We start from the raw sequence: 22,198 nt of genomic DNA, 5'->3' as shown, positions 1-22,198 counted from the left end.
ACAGTATTTCTGTGAATATTATAATTCTCTAATGTCTGTTGCTTCTGTATTGAAGGGCACTTGTACATTGACAGAACACTGTAAAGCTTCAGTTTCTGCTACTGCTTCAGGGAAGAGCAGGGCTAACCTTTACTATAAACTGTTCTTTTTTTTTTTTTTTTTTTTCCCCAGTACTGAAAGCATCAAAAGAGGTATAATTTTTTGAAATTTTATTGTCTTTATTTTTGTATGACTGCAAATTCTTCCCAGTTTAGTCAACAGATAAAAGAGATGTCTGTCCTGTGTTATACTGAAAACATTATTGCCAGACAAGATCAGAAGGAATAATCCCTCAGTTTCAAGTGTTCACTATTATCATCAAAAATTAGCCATCAGGTATGTCTTACCCTTGGAAATGAGGAGCACCTTCTACAAATCAGTAACTCAAGACTTCCTTTTGCTTTTGAAAGACAAAGCACACAGTCTCATCCTGACTGACAACAAATACTTCTTATTATACCGTCCAGTGCTTAAGAGATAATCTTGTAAATGGTATGTGTTGTATCTCAAAACTTAAAGAACATAGTATTTAAACTAAGTTGTAAGTGCTCAGGATGCACCATTTTAAGAATGCAAGTCACTGATGATTGCAAAAAGCAGAGCAATGACTAGAGACAACAATCTTGGTGATAGTGCTTCTAACAAAGTAGGATTTCTACTGGTCATATACTCTTCAGTTTACTTTGCTGATCGTAGACTAATGCCTAAGATTGACTTTTCTCTCAAGCCCACTCCTGTACCTTCTCTCCCTCTGTTTTTCCTACTGGAGCTCCCCATGTTAGTTTCAGTTCAATCATTGTTGTTATTTTCTTGTCCCTTCCCACCAGAAATGTATTCCAGTTCAGCTATCTCCTCTTCTCTGTTGTTCCCAGTACGGGGACATGTCCTTCAATCTTGCCAAAGACACGTAAAAATGTCAGGTATTTGATTTTACACGAGTTTGCAGATTCAAAGGCTTTGAATTTACAGCTACAAAATTCAGCTCTCTTGATTCTTATCCTCAGTGTTTTCCATGAATGCCAACAAAATCCTCTAAAATCCACTGTCTTTGTAGTGCTTTTTTCCTGTAGACTTTGCAGTTCTGTATGTGCTGAATCAGATTCATGCTAAGTGATTTTAGGCACCCACCAATGATTTTTAGGTTAAGAGTTTGCTTGCCCTGAGCTGCCTCTATGCGCAGTAATTTATGCCTACAGTTCAGTGAGATGAAGCAGGACTTATCAATTGATATATTCTTCACTCAAGAGATTGAGATCTCCTGACCTGACAGACAAACCATCACCAGATGAACTGATGCACTGAAGAAAGAAGAGACATATCAGAGTACCCTTAATATTAAATTATATTTCTCCTCTGAGGCATAATAAGTATTAGTTGGATGGGATACTAATGTTGGTGTTGAATATTTTGGTTTCTGGAACTAGAATAAACTTGAAAAACAAATTAAAACCATAGGAACTGTTGAGTCCTGTGTATAGTGTAAAAAGACGATTCAGATGAGAGTGCTACTTTTCATAGTAGCACTCTCTAGGAATAATACAGCATTCTGCCATACTCACCTTTTTAATGTGGCATTTAGGCAATAAAATTGAAGTTCCTGATGATAAAGAAGGCATCAAATTGTGATTAATGCACTATAGACTATTTGCTTAACTATTTTCCTGTAGATTTCACAGCATTTTACTACCAGCAGTTGCCTTCTCTATTTCCTATTAATTATCTTGTTGTCCATATGCTAGTTCTTGAAATGCTCTTACTTTCCTCTTCTCCTACTGTGTCTTGATGGAGTAGTACTGTAATGTGCCATGGCACAGCTCTACTAAGGAGGACTTACAAAAAAAGCAGCACACTGTGCAAACTGCTGATTATTACAATCAAAAAAGAATCTTAAAAATACCAGAAGAGTGAAAAGTGGTCTACAAAATACAATTTCTTCTCAAAGAAGAAAATAAGAAAAAAAGATTTTGGAAGTAAAAGTACTAATAACAGTCATAATAATAGTTTAATGTCATGTTAAAAAAAAAAAAAAAAGAAAAGAAAAAAGAATGCCACAGTCAGTCATGCTATCAAGAGAAATAAACTAGTCTAAGCTTAATTTTGTATATAAAGATCAAATTTTGTGTTTTGTTTGATAGTCACAAGAATTTTGGGACTCTTGTGCTTGCACTCCTTCAGGTTTTTTTCACTTTTGTATATTACTAGTATGGCTTTAAAGTGGCAAAATAAAGAAAAATCTAAACCTCAAAAAATATACTTCCAGGTCAAGTGTAAGTGATACAGTGAGTTCCAAAATGTTTTTCTTTTTCATCTCTGCATCTCTGGTTTTATTATTTATTTAAATTCCCCTGGTTTCTTTGGAATATTTTCAACTTAATTTCACTAGTCTAAAGGATGGTAAAGAGTGAAATGATCTTACAATAAGCCCAACAATTTGAGTGTTAAAATAACAACTTTAACTAGACAAGTAAAGGGACCTGATTTCTTTAATTAGCATTCTATGTAGACCTAAGAAGCATTTTAAGTAGAGACATAATTAAAGTTTTTACTAGTTTTTACTACTACTAAGCTAGTGCATTAAACATTAGCTCATTTGAAAGGAAAATATATAACCAATTTGAAGATAGGAAGCCATACTTTTTTGTGTCCATATGTCAAAATTTACAAGATGCAGGGACACCCTGCCACATGTAAAAGAAGAATCAGAATTACTAATTTAGAAAGAGTCCCAGTGACTTAACAATCACTGACATTTCAACAAGGTTTTGACATATCATCTTCTGACTTCTGCTGTCAATGGCAGAGGAATAAACAGTAAGTTGTATATGTATAAAACCGTGTAATTTTTGGATAGTATGTATGACCTTTTACAGTACATTATTTTCTTTATACCAAATATTTTAAATTTCTGGTTAGAATCCACAAGGTGAAAAGCATAAACAAAGCAATTATAATTTTCTATAGTCTATAGTCCAACCTTATCTCAACTTGAAAATTACATTTAATGGATTAGTACATCCATTTTAGTCATAAATATATGGAGTCATTTTATGTTCCAGTTAAATTAACCTTAATTTTTTTCCCCCAGAATGTCCCAAGATAACTTCTTGCACATACTTATTTTATATTAAACTTGAGTCAAAAACCTTAAAAACTTAAACAGTTCTTACAACACCAATTCACTTTTAAAAGTGCGTGTGATGTGCCCTAAAACCAACATTCTCATTAAACTACGGTAGCTGCAACATTTCCACTTGTGTAAATAATAATTTGTTCAAATTTAAAAAAAAAAAAAAATACTGCTATGGATGGAAACATCCTATTGCAAATGTTATTTTCTTAAAGCATTTTCCTCAAATCTATTCATTTTTTTGCCTTCAAGTGTTAAGAAGATAATATATTGCATTTTTGGACAAATAAATGTTCAACAATATGAGTGTAAAATGTCACCTTCCAATGTATGACACAGTCTCTTCCATAGTTGCTTGAGTACTGTATTCTATCATAATATTCTCTTAGGTGGCTGGAAAAATGTTTAAGTAGGGCTTTTGAAGAAGCAACAACAAAACACAAAATAAAATAAATGAGAAAAAGTTCATTTTCTATGAATACTATCTATCCTGAAATAAGTCTCACAGATCATCCATAGGTCTGGATGCCATAAAGTCTGAACACAGCCTGCACAGGTCTTCTTGCAGATTTATATTTGCTATTTACAGTGCAAGTAGGACATTTTGTACAATAATATCTTTTGGAATTGTATGCCTGACAAAACATAAGAAACCAAATTGCAGAGTGCTTCAAATTTTCAGTGTGTTACTGCTAACTTGTTGCTAACATGTTACCAATAGTTTGTTACTAATAAAAGTCTATTAAATGTTAGCTCTGGTAATCCCATCTGTTGCACATTGCATAAAAAATAAAATTAAAAAAAACCCACAACTGAACTTTTTCTTCCTGTTGTCCCTGGATAAACAGGCCATTAAAAATGCACAGGAGATACATTAAATAGCCTCATAGAATAATTTTGGTTCAAAGTGACCTCTGGAGGTCATCTTGTCAAACGCCTTGCTCAGTGCATGTCTAACTAGGTCAGGTTACTCAGTGACATATTCAGTCTAGTCTTGAATACCTCCAATAACAGATCCCCAAAACTCAATTGGTTGTTGCTTTTCTAGCATTTGAGTACACACATTAAAAAAAAAGAAAAAAAAACAAACAAAAAAACAAACAAAAAAACCAAACAAATAAACTCCACTTAATATCCAATTTGGATTTCCTATGTTCCAATTTGTGTCTGTTGACTATCACTCTGCACCTCCTACAACAGTCTATCATCATCTTCTCTGTATCCTCCAATCAGACAGATGCAGAGAGAAGTAAGGTTTCCCTTAACCCTCTCTTACCTAGGTTCAACAGGCCCAGCTCCCCTATAATTCCCTCATGTGCTGTGTGCTCCAGCATCCAACCAGGTTGGTGACCTCCACTGTACTCCTTCCAGTATATCCATGTCTCTCTTGTACTGAGGAACACCAAAGTAGACACTGCACTTTATATGTGGTCTCATGGGTGCCAAATAGGGAATGATTACCGTCTTCAACTTGCTCACTCTCACTAATACATTCCAGGATGCTGTTGGCCTTCTTGCTGCCAGAGTAGATTGCTGGCTTACAATTAACTTGGTGTCCTTCAGGACCCCCAGGTCCTTTTCTGCAGAGATGCTCCCTAGACAGTTGCTCCCTAGCCTGTACTGGTGCATGGAGTTATTTGTCCCCAGATTGCGGGACTCTGCATTTCCCTTAGCTGAACTTTGTGATGGTCCTGTTAGCCCATTTCTCCAGCCTGCCCTCTAAATAGCAGCCTTGTCCTCAAACATATTGACCATCTCTCCCTGTCAGTTTGGTAACACCTGCTAATTTGCTGAGAGAGAACTACATCCTATCATCTAGACCATTAATAAACTTGTTAAACAGTACTGGACCCAGAAGTGATCCCTGAGGATCATCACTATTTACTGGTCACCAGCTGGACTTTTTAGTACAGATCACAACTGTTTAAGCCTGTCTGTCCAGTCAGCTTTCCACCCATGTCATTGTCTATTTCTCCACATCACCAATGTGGTGATAAGGAGGTCAAAGTGGTCAAACCAAAGTATGATATGAAGTTAACAAAGCTCTTATCTGGTCAGCATCTATTGATCAGTATCTGGTCAGCTATTTTAAATAGTAGAAAGCCAACTGATGACCCTAATTATAAATCATGTTAAAAAGCATATGCTAAAGAACTGTTAAATTACAGTACTACAGTTTGCTTGCCTCACTTGTTATTTGACCTTAGTTAAAGCCATATTAACCATGAAATAAACCACTGATGTCTGAATGTACAATGACAAATCATTAATGGCTGTCATCACCATCTATCAATATCTCAGTTAACTTTTTCTTGTTTTGAATATGGAGTATTGTTACAATATTTCAATATGCTTTAGGATGAGCTGTTGTAAAATGGAACTGTATAGGAAAAGTTTAACGTTATCACTCCTTCCCTATTTCACATCACCAAGTGTTAACTGTGAAATTCTCTGGGTTAGATAATAAACATAACAAATATCATGATCACTGAAGCCATAAAAGATCATTAAAAAATTTGCATAAGGCACACACTTCACATAAATGAAATGGTTGCTCCATCTGCAGTATAATCAGAAGTCTCAGTAAGTTAAAGAGTCTGTATAGTCAGTATATGTCACTGAGATTAGTTACTTGTTTATAATTAAGTTTCAGTAATGTTTTGCTTTGCTGGGACTAATGACCCTTGCAGTAGAAGCACATAACTACATCTGTGAGAGACTAAACACCTTCTACCACTTCATTCAAAAGCACTTGCAAACATTCTGCGTCTCCCAGGCTTGGAACTGTAACATATGTTAGGGTTCTTTATATTGCTAACATTTTGACTGGGTTACAGACACACCAGTCATTTTATTCATATATGTGCTTCTGGTCATGGAAATTTTACTTATGGCCATCCTTTACTCAGTGCTTCAAAGTAATCTGTATATTTTCCAAGTTTATGTTTAGCAATTAATCTTGGAATAGGGTACAGTAAAAATGTGGAACAAGTTCTCATCTCAGTAATCAAACTGCAGTTTTAAGATGCTCTTCACTGGGAGAGAGAAAGCAAACTAGTTTTACTCAAAACCTTACCAAGTATGAATAAATGTTCATGGATTCCCCATGCTTTAAAACCAACTGCAGTTATCTTTTTAAGGAAAAATATGACTTATTTTTCCTCTCTCAATATTTACTAATGTAAAAAAGTAGTTGCTATGAGAAGGGTTAATGGTACATCAAGGCCACAGAGTTCATTAAATTAGAATGGTCTGTTACAAAATTTCAGCAATAAACAAACAATGGTTCAAAATAAAGTATATTCTAAAAAGTCATATATTCTAAAAAGAATTGCATCCCACAAGGGTTGCCATCACAATTTCGAACTAGACTTTATTCTGTTTTATAAAGTGAGAGATAAGACCATACATTACAACTCTAATTTCTGACAAGTATGACAGTTGATAAATTGCTGACTTTAGAGGTTAGCTTCCCTACATATGAAACCTCTGATATCTAGAATAAAGAACTGTCACTAAAAATGCTTGTTAGAAGAATGCATTTGCTTTAGCTTATTGATATGTTCCATTTTGCCGGTTTCGTTTTTTTTAAAAAAGACATCGCACATGTATTTCACTGTGCTATTATATAACTGACAATAAATTACAAATTTAAAGTTAGCAAATCTATGGCTTTGCAGATTGAAAATTTACAGAAACTGACAAGCTAGTAAAAACCCATATTGAAATTAAGAAGTAGAGCACTCTTTAAACGAGAGACATGAATATTTGTGCTGCCATTTAAATTAGCAGATTTGTTTAAAAAAACCCAAAACAAACAACAACCAACCACACACGAAGAACAACAACAAAAGCACACTATAAACCACTGGCACAGCAATTTCATAGCTCAGAACTAAAACAACCCACAATAAATCTGATGTGCCTAAACAAGAGAAACCAATGAAACTGCATTTTTGTTCTTATTTTTTAACTTGTTGCTTCAAATACTTTACTTTAAAATGTTGCTATCCAAGTACCTTTTATAAAAAGTACAGGATATGAAAACATAGAAATCTCTAACTTTCATTGTTTGCTAACTTTTTATGAAGCCTACCTTTCTCTCTTCCCCCACCAACCTCAGAACTTGCTATTCGGAAAGTGTATTTTCTAAAGATTTTTCAAGTATTCTCTGGCATTCCTTCACTGCTTTTATCTTAATTTCCTTACTGCCTTGTCTCCTTTATGCACGTATTTTCTTTTCTTCGCTTAGGTTTTTTCATTTCAAAAGAACAAATTCATATTTGACACTGCAGACTAAATATCTCAGTAAATACCAGAGAAGTTACACCTCTGCTCATGGAAAGGGATAAATAACTTTACAGTTAATGTTTTTTACTTCCATTAGAAGTTTTCTTCATGGTCAACAATGACTCTGTAATTTGAAAAAAGTTTATCACATTTAAATTAAATCTGGACATACCTGTGTCAACTATGCAAATAAAAATTTGTATTTAGGCTTCCAGAGATTTCATGGTTGAGGGAAACTGAAGTTATTTAATGTAACAGAAAACATGTGTTAGAAATTACTTATCTCCTGAAGTAACAGGATTCTTAAATTCATTGGTCTGCTCTTTACAAGCTATTTCTTCTTCAGTATAAATTTCCAGGCTTAAATGTCTTGACCTCATAATACCTTATGTGAAAGCACAAAGCAAGCTGATTTTATATTTTTGATACATATATTATTTCATTAATTATTTTTAACAAACAACAGTGTAATTTATAATTTGTAAAATATGAAGTCTGACACTGTCACGGAAAGTGCTTTTGAAAAATTAAGATTAAAACATTTATGGAGAATCAATGAAGCAAACCATTTTCATGAAAATATATTGAATTTCATTAAAATGCTATTGTGACGACAACTTTGAATGACTTTCTAATTAAAACTAATTGGTGGAGGAAAGCTGTAACATCTTTTCCAGGTACAGTGCAGTCAGCCTATGGTTCTAGGACTTAGAGTACCTCAAGTAAGGGCTACAAAGAATCAGTATTTTATTTTCTTTTTTATGAATCAATATTTAATTTCACCTATGTTTTAAGCTAAAAAGCAAAATTATTCTGAGATTTAACTTGACTTGTGCCTCAAAATTATTACACATTCTAGAGCATATGTGTTGTCCATAGATCTATTTTGCAAGATTATCTGAAAAACTTCGTTTTGCTCTTCATTCTCATAACCAGTGTAGATTTATTGTTTCTGTGAGTTTTTTTATCTCAAAAAAATTTATAGTACCATACTAATATTGCTGGTCAGGCCTAGTTGTATTTCTCTATAGCATTATGTTTAAAATAAAAATTATTATTCTTGGTTTTGACAATTCTTGGCTACAATATTTAAGAGACATACAATGGGGTCAAAAAGAATTTCTTCTGCTTATGTAGGGTAGATACCTTTGCAGATGCAAAGAGCAAGATGAAATATAATTTAAGTCATTACACTCAATTTTTCTTTACTTTGTGGAAATGCGTACCTACTCTATTTAGCTGTGTTATTTGTTATCTACTGAAAAATTGTTATAATGATTAGCATTCTAGAACTGGCTATTCAGATAGTCAGCTATCTATTCCGTATTCACTGAACTGAAATTAAAATACTCTGGCACTACAGTGCTAAATATTCATGAAGAAACTCAGTATTTTTAAAAATTTGAAAAAGTGTAGAAAGAAATCATAGTATTATTTCACTCTTCAAAAGCCATTAGAGTTCTCTCAAGTGCTGTCAAAACTTCCCGTGCCCTAAGTTTTCTCCCAATAAGTGCTTTTCACATATCAGAGAGGTTAATTTTCTAACAGTTCCACTATTTTTATGAGAAATACTTTAAGTAAATATTTAAGACAATAAGCTACTGAAAATTCATTTAATCTGTTTTACATTTCACATTTTAATGGAGAAAAAATATTTTTCTTTAGAAAGCAGAAAAGTCCAAACTTTGAAAGCTTCAAACACTAATCTGTTATTCTGCCTTTATATCAGAAAATTCTTAAGCTATTTATTTTCTATAACTTTCAAAGAATGGTATTTTTTTACAAGCAATTGACCACACAATGTGCCACAGTTAAGTGAGTACTATTATTTCCTATTCACAGCAAACAAGCTTTTGCAATGACACCTTGGAAGAGGATTCACAGAGCCAGTATTTGAGATACATCACTTGTAACTCTTAAAGAAAGCACACTGAAAAGCTTTAAAGAAAGGGCCTGGAAGTTCTCTTGAAAACATGAGAACTTTTTAAAAACAAGGATTTCCCCATCCTTTCTTTAAAGAGGGCTTCCCCTCAAATCCTCTGCATAAGACAGGAGTTTGTTAACAAAATCTCCTTTGCCCTACTTTACGTTTGCTCTGATCACAGTCCATACTATTTCCCTCCAGTCTGAAGGAAAAAATAACTCTTTCTGTCACCTTGGAGATTTCACATTTGCTATTTGCTGTGCTCATCACTTTCCTATCCTTTCCTCACATTACAAGGCCTCTGTTTGGTTCCTCTATCACACTCTCCAGGGTATCTTCCCTGCACTGTAGCAGTTTTTCCCGGTTATGCATGCATGTAGAAGAATCACTTTTCTCTTATGTAGATTCCCGCTGATCGAGGGTGTTGTGGTCAAGACAGGCAACGCAAAATAAATCTAATAGATGTGAGCTGTCTCACACCTAAATGCAGTAACACAATGGCTATGAAAATATCGTGTACTGTGAAGTTTAACTTTTAGGATTATGTTTTCACTAGATCAGAAGTTTAATCCTGTACAGAAAAAATATTGTAGTTGCATAACTGAATAGAAGTGATTATTTGTCTTTCTAGTGAAGAAAAAGTGTGTCTATTCTGCATGCTTGCAAATGTAATTGTAGTTACATCAGAGCTTGCTTATTAATTACAACTGACTTCCTTTTTGATCTACCATCTTTTGTTGGTGATTTTCCCATTATGCATAATCCAGATTTTAGACTTGAGCATTAAAAACAATAATAGATAATATAAAACACCAAATAACTTAGAAATGGACACAATTTGCACTTTGTGATACGTCAGATATGTATCAGTCACAAGTCTTCAAATGTACTATAATAATTTAATTTACCCAAAAAATATTTCAATAAATTGTTTTAAAGCATCACAAGAATTTTTTTAAATCCAGGTTTTTCTCTAGTAGGGTTTTAAATTTTCATTTTCATTATATTGCTTGTCAAAAAAAAAAGGTGAAAATATCAAAGTAATATATAAATCTAAAAAATATATTGATAAAAATGTTGAAATTTTTCAAGCCATACCTGTTCAATGCTAATGCAATCTCATTCTAAGGTAGATGAGATGAATTCTGCTCTGACAGCTTATTTCTCTCCACTGAGAATGAAGGTTAACCTGACTAGCTTGGACCTGGAAAACTACATTTTACATTCTAAACACAGACAAAATTAAAAGCAGCCACAGAACTAGTTAAAATGGGTATCACTACCTGAGCTGTATTGGTAAGAAAAACACAGTTAAACCCATGAATTAAAACATGGTATAAGTTACAGAAAATAATAAATAAAATAAGGACATACAGTCGGATAAGCAAAGCACATTCATTGTCAACCTCTCTATTACTTCAATAATAATTTCAGTACAGACCTTACGGGACCATTATTTCTCAGAAATTATATGTAAGCTACTCTTTATGTAAGTTTAATTTCATGAGCCAGATGTTTTTAATTTTCTCAGACTATCAAGAATCATATGGCTACCAACATGATTTAGTTTCTGATTAAGTAGCATATTTTTGCTTCATTGATTCTCATTTTTGTATTAATGCCATACCTGTTCTGTCAGATGTAACTGGAAAAATTTAAAATATTGACAAATAAAATTCTTTATGTCTTCAACCTTCTGTCTTAATCTACTTCACAGATGAATAAAAGGAGAGATAATTCTTGGCCTGAAAAAACCCCAAAACTTCCCTTGATATTGTTCCCATGTAGCACAATGGTAATTACAAAGCTTCCCTAAATCTAAACAAAAAGGAACAGTGATTAAATAGTACTCTAAGGACTTACAGATACCTTTTAATGTTATCACCTGTATGTGAACACGCATCTAATTAAGGTATATAATGTTCTGATCCAGCAGACAGTGCATTCATCATAGCAGGCCAATTATTGCAACTTCACTGAAGTTGAGAGGAATCACCATTCCTATAGTTTGAAAGGTGGCACTTATGAAATAAAGTTCCATATAAGTACAGAACTCTTTCAAGCCAAAAAACTAAGAAGATATTTTTACTTACAGAACATATAATGGATTCACAAGATCATATATTCAGATATTCTAGAACTGCCTTACCATGGTGTAGTTGTGAGCCACCTTCATAAGCTCTGTGCATCCTTGTGCATCAGCAAATGCTCGTATTCCCAAACAGTTGGATGGGTGCAAAAGCTTCATTAGAAAATGGCAGCAAACCTCTACTACTTGTGGCAGCTGGAGGAGGCAGGCAGCTGCTAGAAGATTTTCAATGGTATCTTCTTTCAATTCCAGGCAGCCTAAAAAAAGTTTTGATAACACATGTAAACTTATTTACTTGGTATTTACAAGCAGTATCAAAAGATCTTTTATAAATAATACGAGCTCTATATAAAAAACTATATAGAAAAAGTAAAGAGGAGAATTAGCCTCTCTGACTGGACTCGTCAGTGATCTGAATGTTACAGTATTAGAAACCTTCCTTTTAAAGCTACCATTAATTCAACTATATAATAGGGATAGAAAGAGACTTTAAGGTGTGGAAAGGAAGAGAAGACTTAGGAATACTGGTTTTCGTGCTATAATGACACTAAAATCTGATTATCTATCTGGATATCAACCAGGCTGTGATTTTTTTTTAATTTATTTTTTTAACTAAAATTGATGATAAAAATTGCATTATCTTCAGAAGTACAGAGCAAAACTCACAGCCATTTACCTCCCTGAAAACAATGAAATAACATTGCACAACATAGCATGAATAAAGCTATAAAAATATCTTCAAAATAGAGCTTACAATCTTCCAACCTTGTAATGCTTATTTGTAAAGTGATTCGGAGATCAGTTTTATCTGAGTAACATATGGCAGGCCTCCCATAACATTTAATTATTCTAAAAGACTTCATATTAGATACAAGAACATATATGGATACATAGTGTTTATATTCCATTAATTCTTATATTTTACTTAATTTTGTAATTTCACAAGTCATTATCTTTACCTTGCAAACTGATGCAGTTTTAATAAATAAAAGGTAAAACAGAATAAAATAAACTTAAATAATTTCTTTTAGTGAGGAATAAGTGTCATTCTCGTCATCATGCTCCCCCTTCACCATAATTTTCAATTTTTTTATTTACATTAGTATCTGTTATAAATCTCTTACATTAATAACTTAAGAAACTATAAATTAGAGATCACAAGTATGTCTCGAGAAGTGAAAGAAAAGAATAGGAAATTAATATTGAAATAATATAAATTGTAAGAAACTAACACTTCAGATTTTATTTTGCTGTACTTAGAAAAATAATTTCAAACTATAAGAGGATTAGATGTATATTGATCTTTCTGTTCAAAGTAGTATAGTTCAACAGTTAGATAAACTCACTCTTTTCCCAAGACAAATTTTGTATTTGTTGTCACATAAAGAGAAATCTACGAATCTTAATAGTTCTATCACGTGGCACTGGGGAGTTCTAAAATCCTCAGCTTCAAAACAGAATGCCACTGAAAAGAAAAGCTGCTTTATATTGCAATACCAAACCCAAAATACAATAACCATAACACTGGCGATCTGGCCTTTTCTCCTTCTCCTTTACTTTCACTATATCTGGAGCTTTTAATATAAGATAGAAATTTGGAAGTTGTACTTTACTAGATTTAGCTATAATATATCCTTTTGCAAAGGTTAGAGCATCAGATCAAGTACACAGTAGAACTTCTCTGCTTATTTTTATGCTTCTATTAATGCCACATGAGTCTCTATTTTATCTGACTTTTTGTCATCATTTCTGTCCCGCACGTGTTTATGCAATGTGGTCAGAAAGCACACTCAGCAGTTGATTCTTGGATGACCCATATATTTATCAATGTCACTCCTGCATTTGCTGCACACTTGCAGGTAGGGGCTGGCTCAACACACTATTCATTATCTAGAATATAGTTTCACTGTGTCATGTGGACACTATCAAAAGATAGTTGTTTTCAGGTTAAAATTGATCAGGAAGAAAAATGAAAATGTGCAAAGGAGATCTGAAAAGTAGATGAACTGAGAAATGTGCTGATGGGAACAAAATTAGAAAACGAGTTTTACATCTCCTTTTCTTATGTGCTATTTGTTTTTCAACAACGAGCTCAAAGAAGTCTCTGGCCCTACAAAGCTGATCCAGATAACCTTTTCAGAATGACCTAAGGACTGAAAGAATTAGCAGCCTTTATGAAAAAAGGTAACACTGTCACAGTTTGGCTTTGTATCACTAAATATACCCTTAGGAGAAGAACACAAAGGAAACAGTTGAAGCCACATCAATCTATTTATTTTCAGATTGAAAATATTTTCTGTTAACTTTAAGGAAACCTAGTACTAGTAGGGTACTAGTTTGGAACTAGTAGGACTAAAATACATTAAAATTATCTGTTTTAAAAATTACATATTTGTTTATGTAACCACATGACCATTTTGAAGGAGATCCTTCATATTTTTTATGGAAGAGTGTGAATGAGTATTTGCTTTATGTATTAATCAAGGGACTAAACATACAATGGCTTCTGGGGTATCTGGGGATATGAATATATTATAGCTTGACTTATTTTTAACTAAATTCAGAATCAACAATTTACTACTCAATATATGTAGGATAAGAGCTAAAAAATTACACTCAGCTTGAGTTAAAGAGGAGTTTACTGTACTTATTTCTTTCAGTACTCTCTTGCCTTTTTTTTTTTTTTTTTTTTTTCCTGCACAAACATGATAAGAAGTAAGACAGGGCTCTCCAGGATCCTGTTTAAACAAAGCATTAACTTCAATGATAGGTAAGTATTTATCTAATCTATCTAAATGCTTTTCACATCTTACTTATCTTCATTTTTAAACATTAGGACACCTTCATAAATCTGATCACAAGGGCTGTATTCATTTTCCCAGAAGGACGCAACGACATTTTTATGCAAATTCCTCTGGGATATCAAGTGTTTAGCATGGTCAGAGTTTGAAAAAAAAAGCTCTTAAGAGGCTCAGTCTATACAATGTCAACTCTGTTATATGTAAAAACTGTATATGACAGTTTCATATTGACAACTAGCAGATCCAAGCATCTATTTAAAAACGCTAAACAGTATATTCAAGGGGACTTTAATATTACTCCTTCAATTCACTTCCTCCTTACATTTTTATGCAATAAGGAGTTTGCATATGCAAGTACTTTATGCAATAAGTACTTCAGTCTGAGCAAAACAAATTAACCAAAGCTTAAAATTTCATTTTGTATTACATTAATTAGGATGAAAAAATATATGAAAAAAACAATCAAAAGATCTTTAATGAATTCTAATAGTTATCCTAAATTATAGTTCCATTTGTGACAAATTTTACGTGCATTGCTTATGCAGAAATTAAAAAGCCTGTCTTTAGGATGCATCCTTGTAATGAGTATATAAATTTTATTACCTCATTACCAAATCTGAAGCAGAGATAATATAAAAAAAAAATCCCTGATAGCTTTATTTTTTTTGCTAAATCTTTTTTTTTAAGTTAAGAGACTAGTTTAGGATTTTGTTTAATTTTATATTTTATTTTTATTCTTTCTTCTACTCCTTACGCTACACTCTTTCAATTAATTTTGTGTATGAAGAATCACTGCATCTTTGACCACCTTTGCACGTTAATAAGGTCAGTGTGTGTCACGGGAATCAGTCTCCCACAGCTATTGCCTAGTAGGTATCAATACAAATATGGTGGGAACACTTAGTAGGTACTGCTCACTTGCTCTGTACATAAACAACAAATTTTAACTGAGGTCTGTAATACATGAAATATCATTTTACCTCATGTGTGCACTAATTTTTTTTCTCTCTTCTAATTATATATTTGTCCATTCATAGTAAAACTCTTCAACATTCTGAAGACAGCTGTGAGTAAGGGTACACCAGTGATGTCATGGGAAGTGTCAAGGAATTACAAACAAAGGCTAGAACTAATTCCTTTTACTTAGGTATTTAACTTTTTAACATTTCTAATTCATGTGTCTTGATCAATTGTGTTGCAGTTTTGAAGTGTTTCTGAATAGAATTATTTCAATAGGCTAACTGGTCATAGGAATGCAGCTTCTCTATTAGGTCTCCATTTTTAAAAATAAAGGCAGTAAATGGTATCAAGATAATATTTATTCAGATTTTGTACAGTATACAAATTGCTTACAGTTATGATTACAAGAAGATAGTGGTTTTTTGAAACATCGTCAAGTTCCAGTGAAGACTAGAAAAAGCTTATAAAAGAGGTGCTATGCTTCATTATTCGTATAATAGACTTTTTGGCATTTGCTTATCATTAATTTTACCAAATCTTAGGAATCTGCTAGGTAGCCCCGTGAGCTAATCATCTGAGATCTCCTTTTACAGTCAGTGGAGAGAAATATGAGGTGTTAGAGCAGTTTTCATCTGCCCTTTTTTATTCATCTACTTTAGAACTAGATTAATCACTCCCTAAGAGCGGCTATTTCTTGCTTTTAGCTATAGAAGAGTACCTTCATTTGACTTACTGACACACTTGTTATTTATATTTGCTGGTATGAATTCAGTTCATCTGCTCTGAAACAAACAGCACTGGAATCATCAGGTATCACGTGATGAAGTACCTGGAAATGGTTTATACCCTTTAAATATTCTTTGGGTCCAGTTCTCTCTGTTACTGTCAACTCCTGGTTATGAGGTAATTTGTAGTAATCACCTCTTACATCTATCCATTCATCCATGGATACCAGTCAATGAAGAACACAATAACAAGTATATTCCCTGCAGCAGAACATCTTTTAATGTCCAACTGATTTTTGAAGTGAATGTTAAGGTTTTGATTTTGACCTACGTATTAAAAGACAAATTCTACATTGTATAATCTCGCACACTTTTCATAAAGGTGAAGTTGTTTTCAGAAAAGAAAACATGTCAGAGTATATTCACTTTGGTTTCTCCTGATCAAACTCTTCCTTATTCTCCATTAATTATTTGCTGCAGACCATGGCCATCAGTTGAAAGTGAGGAAAACAGGCATTCTGTGGCTGATTTTGTTTATTTCCTTATGGCACCAGTGAAAATTCAGAAAGACTGCTCTTTCTTTTTTTTTTAATTATTTTTCAAATAAACAAATAAATACTACCCCAAAAGGTAGTAGTCTCCTGCACAAACAGTGCAGTTTAAATTGGGGAAAAAAAGAACTGCCCAATCCCTATTATCAGACTATTCATCTTACATAGGAGCAGTCAAAACATAAGCCAAATACAAATTAACCCCAAAAGTATGTTTGACCCAAAGTTGTGTTTACTTGAGAGTGCTGATGAATCACTCGATTTTTTTGGCAGCCATTTTGTTATCAGCCACCATAAATAAAAGACAAATTAAATGATATGACTTAACTAGAAATTTTTTTTTCCCCCGCTGGAATTTTTTTTTTCCTAACAGAAAATTTTTCCTGCTCTGAACAACTTCATTCCCCCTCAACTCTAAACTTAACTGAGTCATCTGATTGGAACAGACTGATTTTCTGTTCATACAACATCTCTTTTTTAATCCCTGTGGATAAAATTTAATACTTGAAATGGACAATTTATTTTAGCTTCTTCATAAACGGGAACTTAAAATTATTTTTTAAAAGTAATTTTAATTTAAATTTCTATGAAATAATCTCTAAAAAACAAAGTTAAAATCAGGAAAGCATTCACTTTATTCAGATATATAACTTTTGACTATGATTATATTCTTGATTACATAGTTATGGTGCTAGTTTTTGAACTCTTTATTACCAAAAATTACTTTAAAATTATGGGAATTTTAACATTTCAAATAACAATTTCTATATGAAATTTAGAGTTAAGTATTACTATATATATTAAATAATTTCATAAATTATTCCACAGCCATATATATATGTAGTTTGTAAAAAATGAAAACACCTCCATCACCATAATACAAGAATTCTTATAAATTAAATAGCCTCTGTCTTTTAAAAAACTGTATGATTATTTACACCCTAATCATGCTACACCTTTGTTTGAGTGACCAGACTAAACTGGCCTAATCACATGGTCATTTGTGACTACTGCCAAAGTCCACTGTATTTCAGTAGCATGGCAAATTACAACATTGCAGAGTGATAAAGAAACCCTATTACAAATTAAAATCTCCCCTGAGCAGGAACCTTCTTGCAAATGTCTGGTTAAATATCAGAAAAGCATATTAGCCAAAATGCACCATGATGTGGTACCTTTTCATCTCCTGGTCTGAAAAAAACTCAAAACACCTCTGTTGAATAACTGAAATGTCATGTTTTTAAAGAAAATTCGTTTGCTGACTTATAATCATCAGCTTTTTAGAGAGCAACATTAAGATACTGCTTCTCCTTATGAAGTAACTGCCATTCATATGCCTTAGCTCTCAGATATTTGAATTTAGTCACTTGTAAGATATACATACAAATAACAGGCGTAAAAACAATAATTTTAGCTGTGAGTATAATAAAACCTTTCTAAAAACTGTGAAGAAAGATACTTTAGTGCTCTGAAACACACCTGAAGATACGTTTTTTTCCGTTAGCTATAGAAAATTATTAAAATATTAATTTTATTGTTTGGATTATTTGATAAAGATTACTAGTTTGTACTTGCGTAGACAATCGATATATTAATAATTACATCACCAATAACTCAACTATTATACAGTTATTCTATTTGGATATTTTAAGCTTAGTTTTATATAGAGAGGAATACAAACTCCAATTTAAAACAAAGAAAAAAATCCTAAAATAAACGTTACCTCAAAAAATACTCAAATATGACAGGTTTTACTAACTAAACTTTCAACAGTACAAATCTTGCACTTATACAACAAACTGGATGGGAGATGACAAGAATTATTCCCAAAAGGTCATTTCAGATATAAGGCCTTAGTTTCTCTTAAGTCTTTTTAGTCAATAGACTTCAGTACTTAGATTTGCTACCAGACTGTAAGTCCTGCTCATCACGCTGCGCACATTGAAAACCACTCCAGGAACTTACTTTTTTACACAAAAGCAAACTTCATACAGAGGAGGGGGGCAGGGGAAGTCTTGTCCCAAAAGAATTGTACTGAACACTAGGTACATTTCAGGGAGATTTTATTCCAGTGGTCACTTCCTACCAATGGTATCAAGGGAAGTTACCACCTTTGGCCTCCAATGCACTCTCCAGGCTTCCAGAGCTAACCCAAATGACCTGCCTCACACAGGTCGTTTTGCTAAATCAAAACCACTCAATACACATTTTCAGTAGCTATATCTCAGTGAGATACAGCCTTTCTATTACACTGAACAAAATCAAGCCCTGATGTCTGGAGGACAAAAAAAAAAACCAAAAACCAACCAAACAAAAAGTCTCAAGGACAAAGGAGCTCAGCTTTCAGTTTTGAAGGAGCAGCATTTTATTCTCCACATCTGAAGCGAGCTCTAGCTCAGAAGCAGGAACATTCACTTCTGCCAGAATAAGCTTCTCAGCTTCTCAGGCAATGATTTGGCAGCTTGTGCTGTGGTAGCACAGAGTTCAAATCCACTCTCGAAGATCAAAAAGTTACAGAGATGGATGCATCAATCGCTAACAAAAGATTTTTGTTTATGGGTCCACCTTACAGCCTAATGAAATCTGTTTTCCTCTATCCTGGATTGCACTGCTGGGAGAAGTGAATACTACAGTTGCATCCTGTTTGGTGAGTACATTTCAGCACAGTCACTGTGGGATGGGCACAGAACAGAAAGCTGGATGAAGGTGCGTTTTACAATGCAGGCACAGGAGCAGAGAAATGCATGAAATGCAAAGACCTCTTTCATAGACTTCCATTGTGATTTTCCTGATTTTTCTTGCTTTGTTTTGGAACTGTGGATACAAACCTAGGCAGCTGAGCTCAGTGGAGTGGATATGGGTATAACTTCTCTACTGCAGGAACTCTGGAAAGAAGCACATTAAAGAGGCAGCCCATGCTGCAGCAGCCTGTCTTATCATTTCCTTGGTGTTGTTTAGGCAGCAGCATGGCATGCACCAGATGACTACACAGAGGGATGGCACTCCACTCAAAGGAACCCTCTCAATTTTCAGACATGTCCTGTATTAATGTTCAGTGCTTGTTTTATTCTCTCTTTGCGGGAGAGCCGAGCACGCACACAACCAATGCGATCAAGCAATGCCCCTTTATTACAACTAAGAAAGCCCTTTTATAATGTTCTCCCGCACACGTGAGTAACATGCGGTACAAGTCCTCAAGATTGGACAGTTAACTTAGCCCGCGCTTTAAACCTTCTTATGGTTGGATAAAAGGTGCCACATCAGCCTTGCCAGGCTTCCTGCCTTGTGGAACTTCCTCTTCCGTCCCAACCCCTTCCGGGGGTTGTTTGTCTCATCGTTTCTCCCCCCTCATTCAGGGTTACGTCCTTATCACATTCTTGCTCGGCTGAGGCTCTTATCAGTCTTGTTCTCACGCAGGATTGCTCACATGGCCATTCTCTCATAGAAAGTCCTCTTGAATCCGAACATCTCTTCAGAGATGGAGAACTTAGAACCCAGAAGCTTTAAAAATGCACCTTGCAGTGCACTCAGTTAACTGTTCACCCCCTCCACACTCACTGATTCCCTACGTCTGCCTGTATTTATTCTTACTGACATCTCAGGAGTAGCAGGCTGCACCACAGTACAAGAAAACAGTCACTAGGTATTTCCTGATAACAGTCTTGATCATTCTTAATACTCTAAACTTATAGATACCCAGTTCAGAGCTCATTTCGAAGCAATTCTTATATACTGCACAAAAAGAATGAGAAAACAGATGGTTCCTAATACATAGTTGCAAATTCTGTCCCTTAATGGAGTATCCTGGGTAAAAGGAGGAACGGTAACAGTTCATTTTATTGTATTATAACTCCAGAAATGAGCAAGGAATTAGTGTTTCAGTGAGAGGAATGGAAAACATCTGTTCCAACTGGACACAAGATCCTCAGAGCAGGAACTGCTCAAAAAAAAAAAAAAAAAAAAAAAGAGGCAGTCAGTCTCTGCAGCTAATTAACCTAAATGGGTCTATGAAGATTTTTCCCACAAGACCTGAGTTATGTGAAAGGCCAGAGTTTGTTTTAGGATCAGAAAGACATCTGGTGTAGAAAGGTATTTGACTCGAAGCAGGCTGACATCCACAGATAAAGGAGAATGACAGTCTAGTCCTACAGTTACAGTGAGAAACTCTGGATGATTCTTGCACTGTACACATGGACAGTATAGTTGATAATTCAGTCCAGGAATAATCCTTAGTGTTGCACTAAGGCTTTGCGGATGCATTACTTAATGAGGAACACTATATGAAAATGTGAATCTTGTGAATTACTCCAGCATTAGTAAGAAATTTAACTGGAACAAAGGTACATATGATCTTGGAGGTGTAGTCAATGCAGAATATCTGTGAACAGATAACCCGAATGATGGCTTTGCAGATCATGAGATCACCACCACCTTCCCACTTCCTAAACTGGAGCAATCCTGATAAACAAGGCTTCTGTGGATACTTCAACTCTTTCTTTATTGACTCCTGAAAATGTGTTTAGACAGTATCTGATCCCAGAAGTGAACCTCACAGTGGATCTTCCATATACAGATGTTAAGTTTATTCAAGGTCTACCACCATCCAGTATGACTTATGACTGTTATTTTGCACTCCCCATTACACAATGGTTAACGAAGTCTTCCAGGTCAATTCAATTACCTTAACTTGCCCTTTTATCACTCATCCCAGAGTTACTGAAACAACTGATCTCCCCTCTAAAGTGAATAGAAAATCACAAGGGCTTATTCTGTGAAAGTGCAAAGTCAACCATCAAGTACATGGCAGAGCAAATGTAGTGAGACAGAAGCAGGTAAGTCTCCCGCAAAAAGTGCTAGACAGATGGTCCATGTTCACAGGGGTCGCTAACATGATACCACAGAACAAACAACTCGATCTTACTCAATACATCACAGGGGTAGAGGCAAAGAACTTCCTGATATGCACAGTATCAGGGGTTCCCAATGTGATCAGTATCTCCTAGAAGGGAGTAGCCTGAAATGCTGTAAACAGGCTACCATCACCTAAGAGCCAGGGATTGTTTAACTGAGCAGATACCTTTAATAATATATATACAGCTTTACATTTTAGCTATTAAATTTAGATTGTGTGGGACTTCCCTCTAGCACTGAGTCTAAGTGGAATGCAGTGGCCTCAGTTATACACTAAACTGTCATCTTCCAAACCATGGTAGTCACATTCAAACTGCATGTTGAAGAATGACCCTGTGGCTGCAATAACCCCTGGACTGTATGAACACTATAAATTGGCAGAGGCCAAAACTATGCTGAGAATCATTCTCACGTTTTTTTTCACATAGACAACTGAGTTTCAGCAATGGAAAACAAAACAAAACAAAACAAAACAAAAAAAAAAACAAAACCCAAAAACACAAACAAACAAAAAAACACCCACTAACAAAAAACACCACAACCAAAATACAAACCTCCCCAGGATATTTCATTAATAAAGATTCTGTTCTGAAGGAACCTAAGGGTTCTTGTGCTTGAAGGAAGTTTCATTCCTTGCTGTTTGCCTTGTGTTATTAGACATAACACTGACAGAGAAGACACTTGACAGTACTTTAATTAAAGAATCTCCCAAATAAAATCTAATTAAAACCAATACAGTAGGGTTTGAAACTCTTCTGCGTATGATCCACACTCTTTTTTT

The 22,198-nt window shown here is 34.2% G+C and overlaps 1 protein-coding gene across 2 annotated transcripts in view; it reads right to left on the bottom strand.

Annotated features, from left to right (window-relative positions):
• Window positions 1-22,198, bottom strand: part of KLHL1 (kelch like family member 1) — a 257,373-nt gene that overhangs the window by 142,824 nt on the left and 92,351 nt on the right. For both annotated transcript variants that reach the window (XM_074931125.1, XM_074931133.1), the window contains one exon: window positions 11,530-11,726. In XM_074931125.1, the coding sequence (XP_074787226.1) occupies window positions 11,530-11,726 (197 nt within the window). The remainder of the gene's footprint in view (window positions 1-11,529; window positions 11,727-22,198) is intronic.

The sequence above is a fragment of the Athene noctua genome, chromosome 1 (genome assembly GCF_965140245.1).
Source record: "Athene noctua chromosome 1, bAthNoc1.hap1.1, whole genome shotgun sequence".
In the NCBI taxonomy this organism is placed as follows: domain Eukaryota; kingdom Metazoa; phylum Chordata; class Aves; order Strigiformes; family Strigidae; genus Athene; species Athene noctua.
Note: the sequence above shows the minus strand (reverse complement) of the source record. Positions and strands in the feature narration are given on the sequence as shown.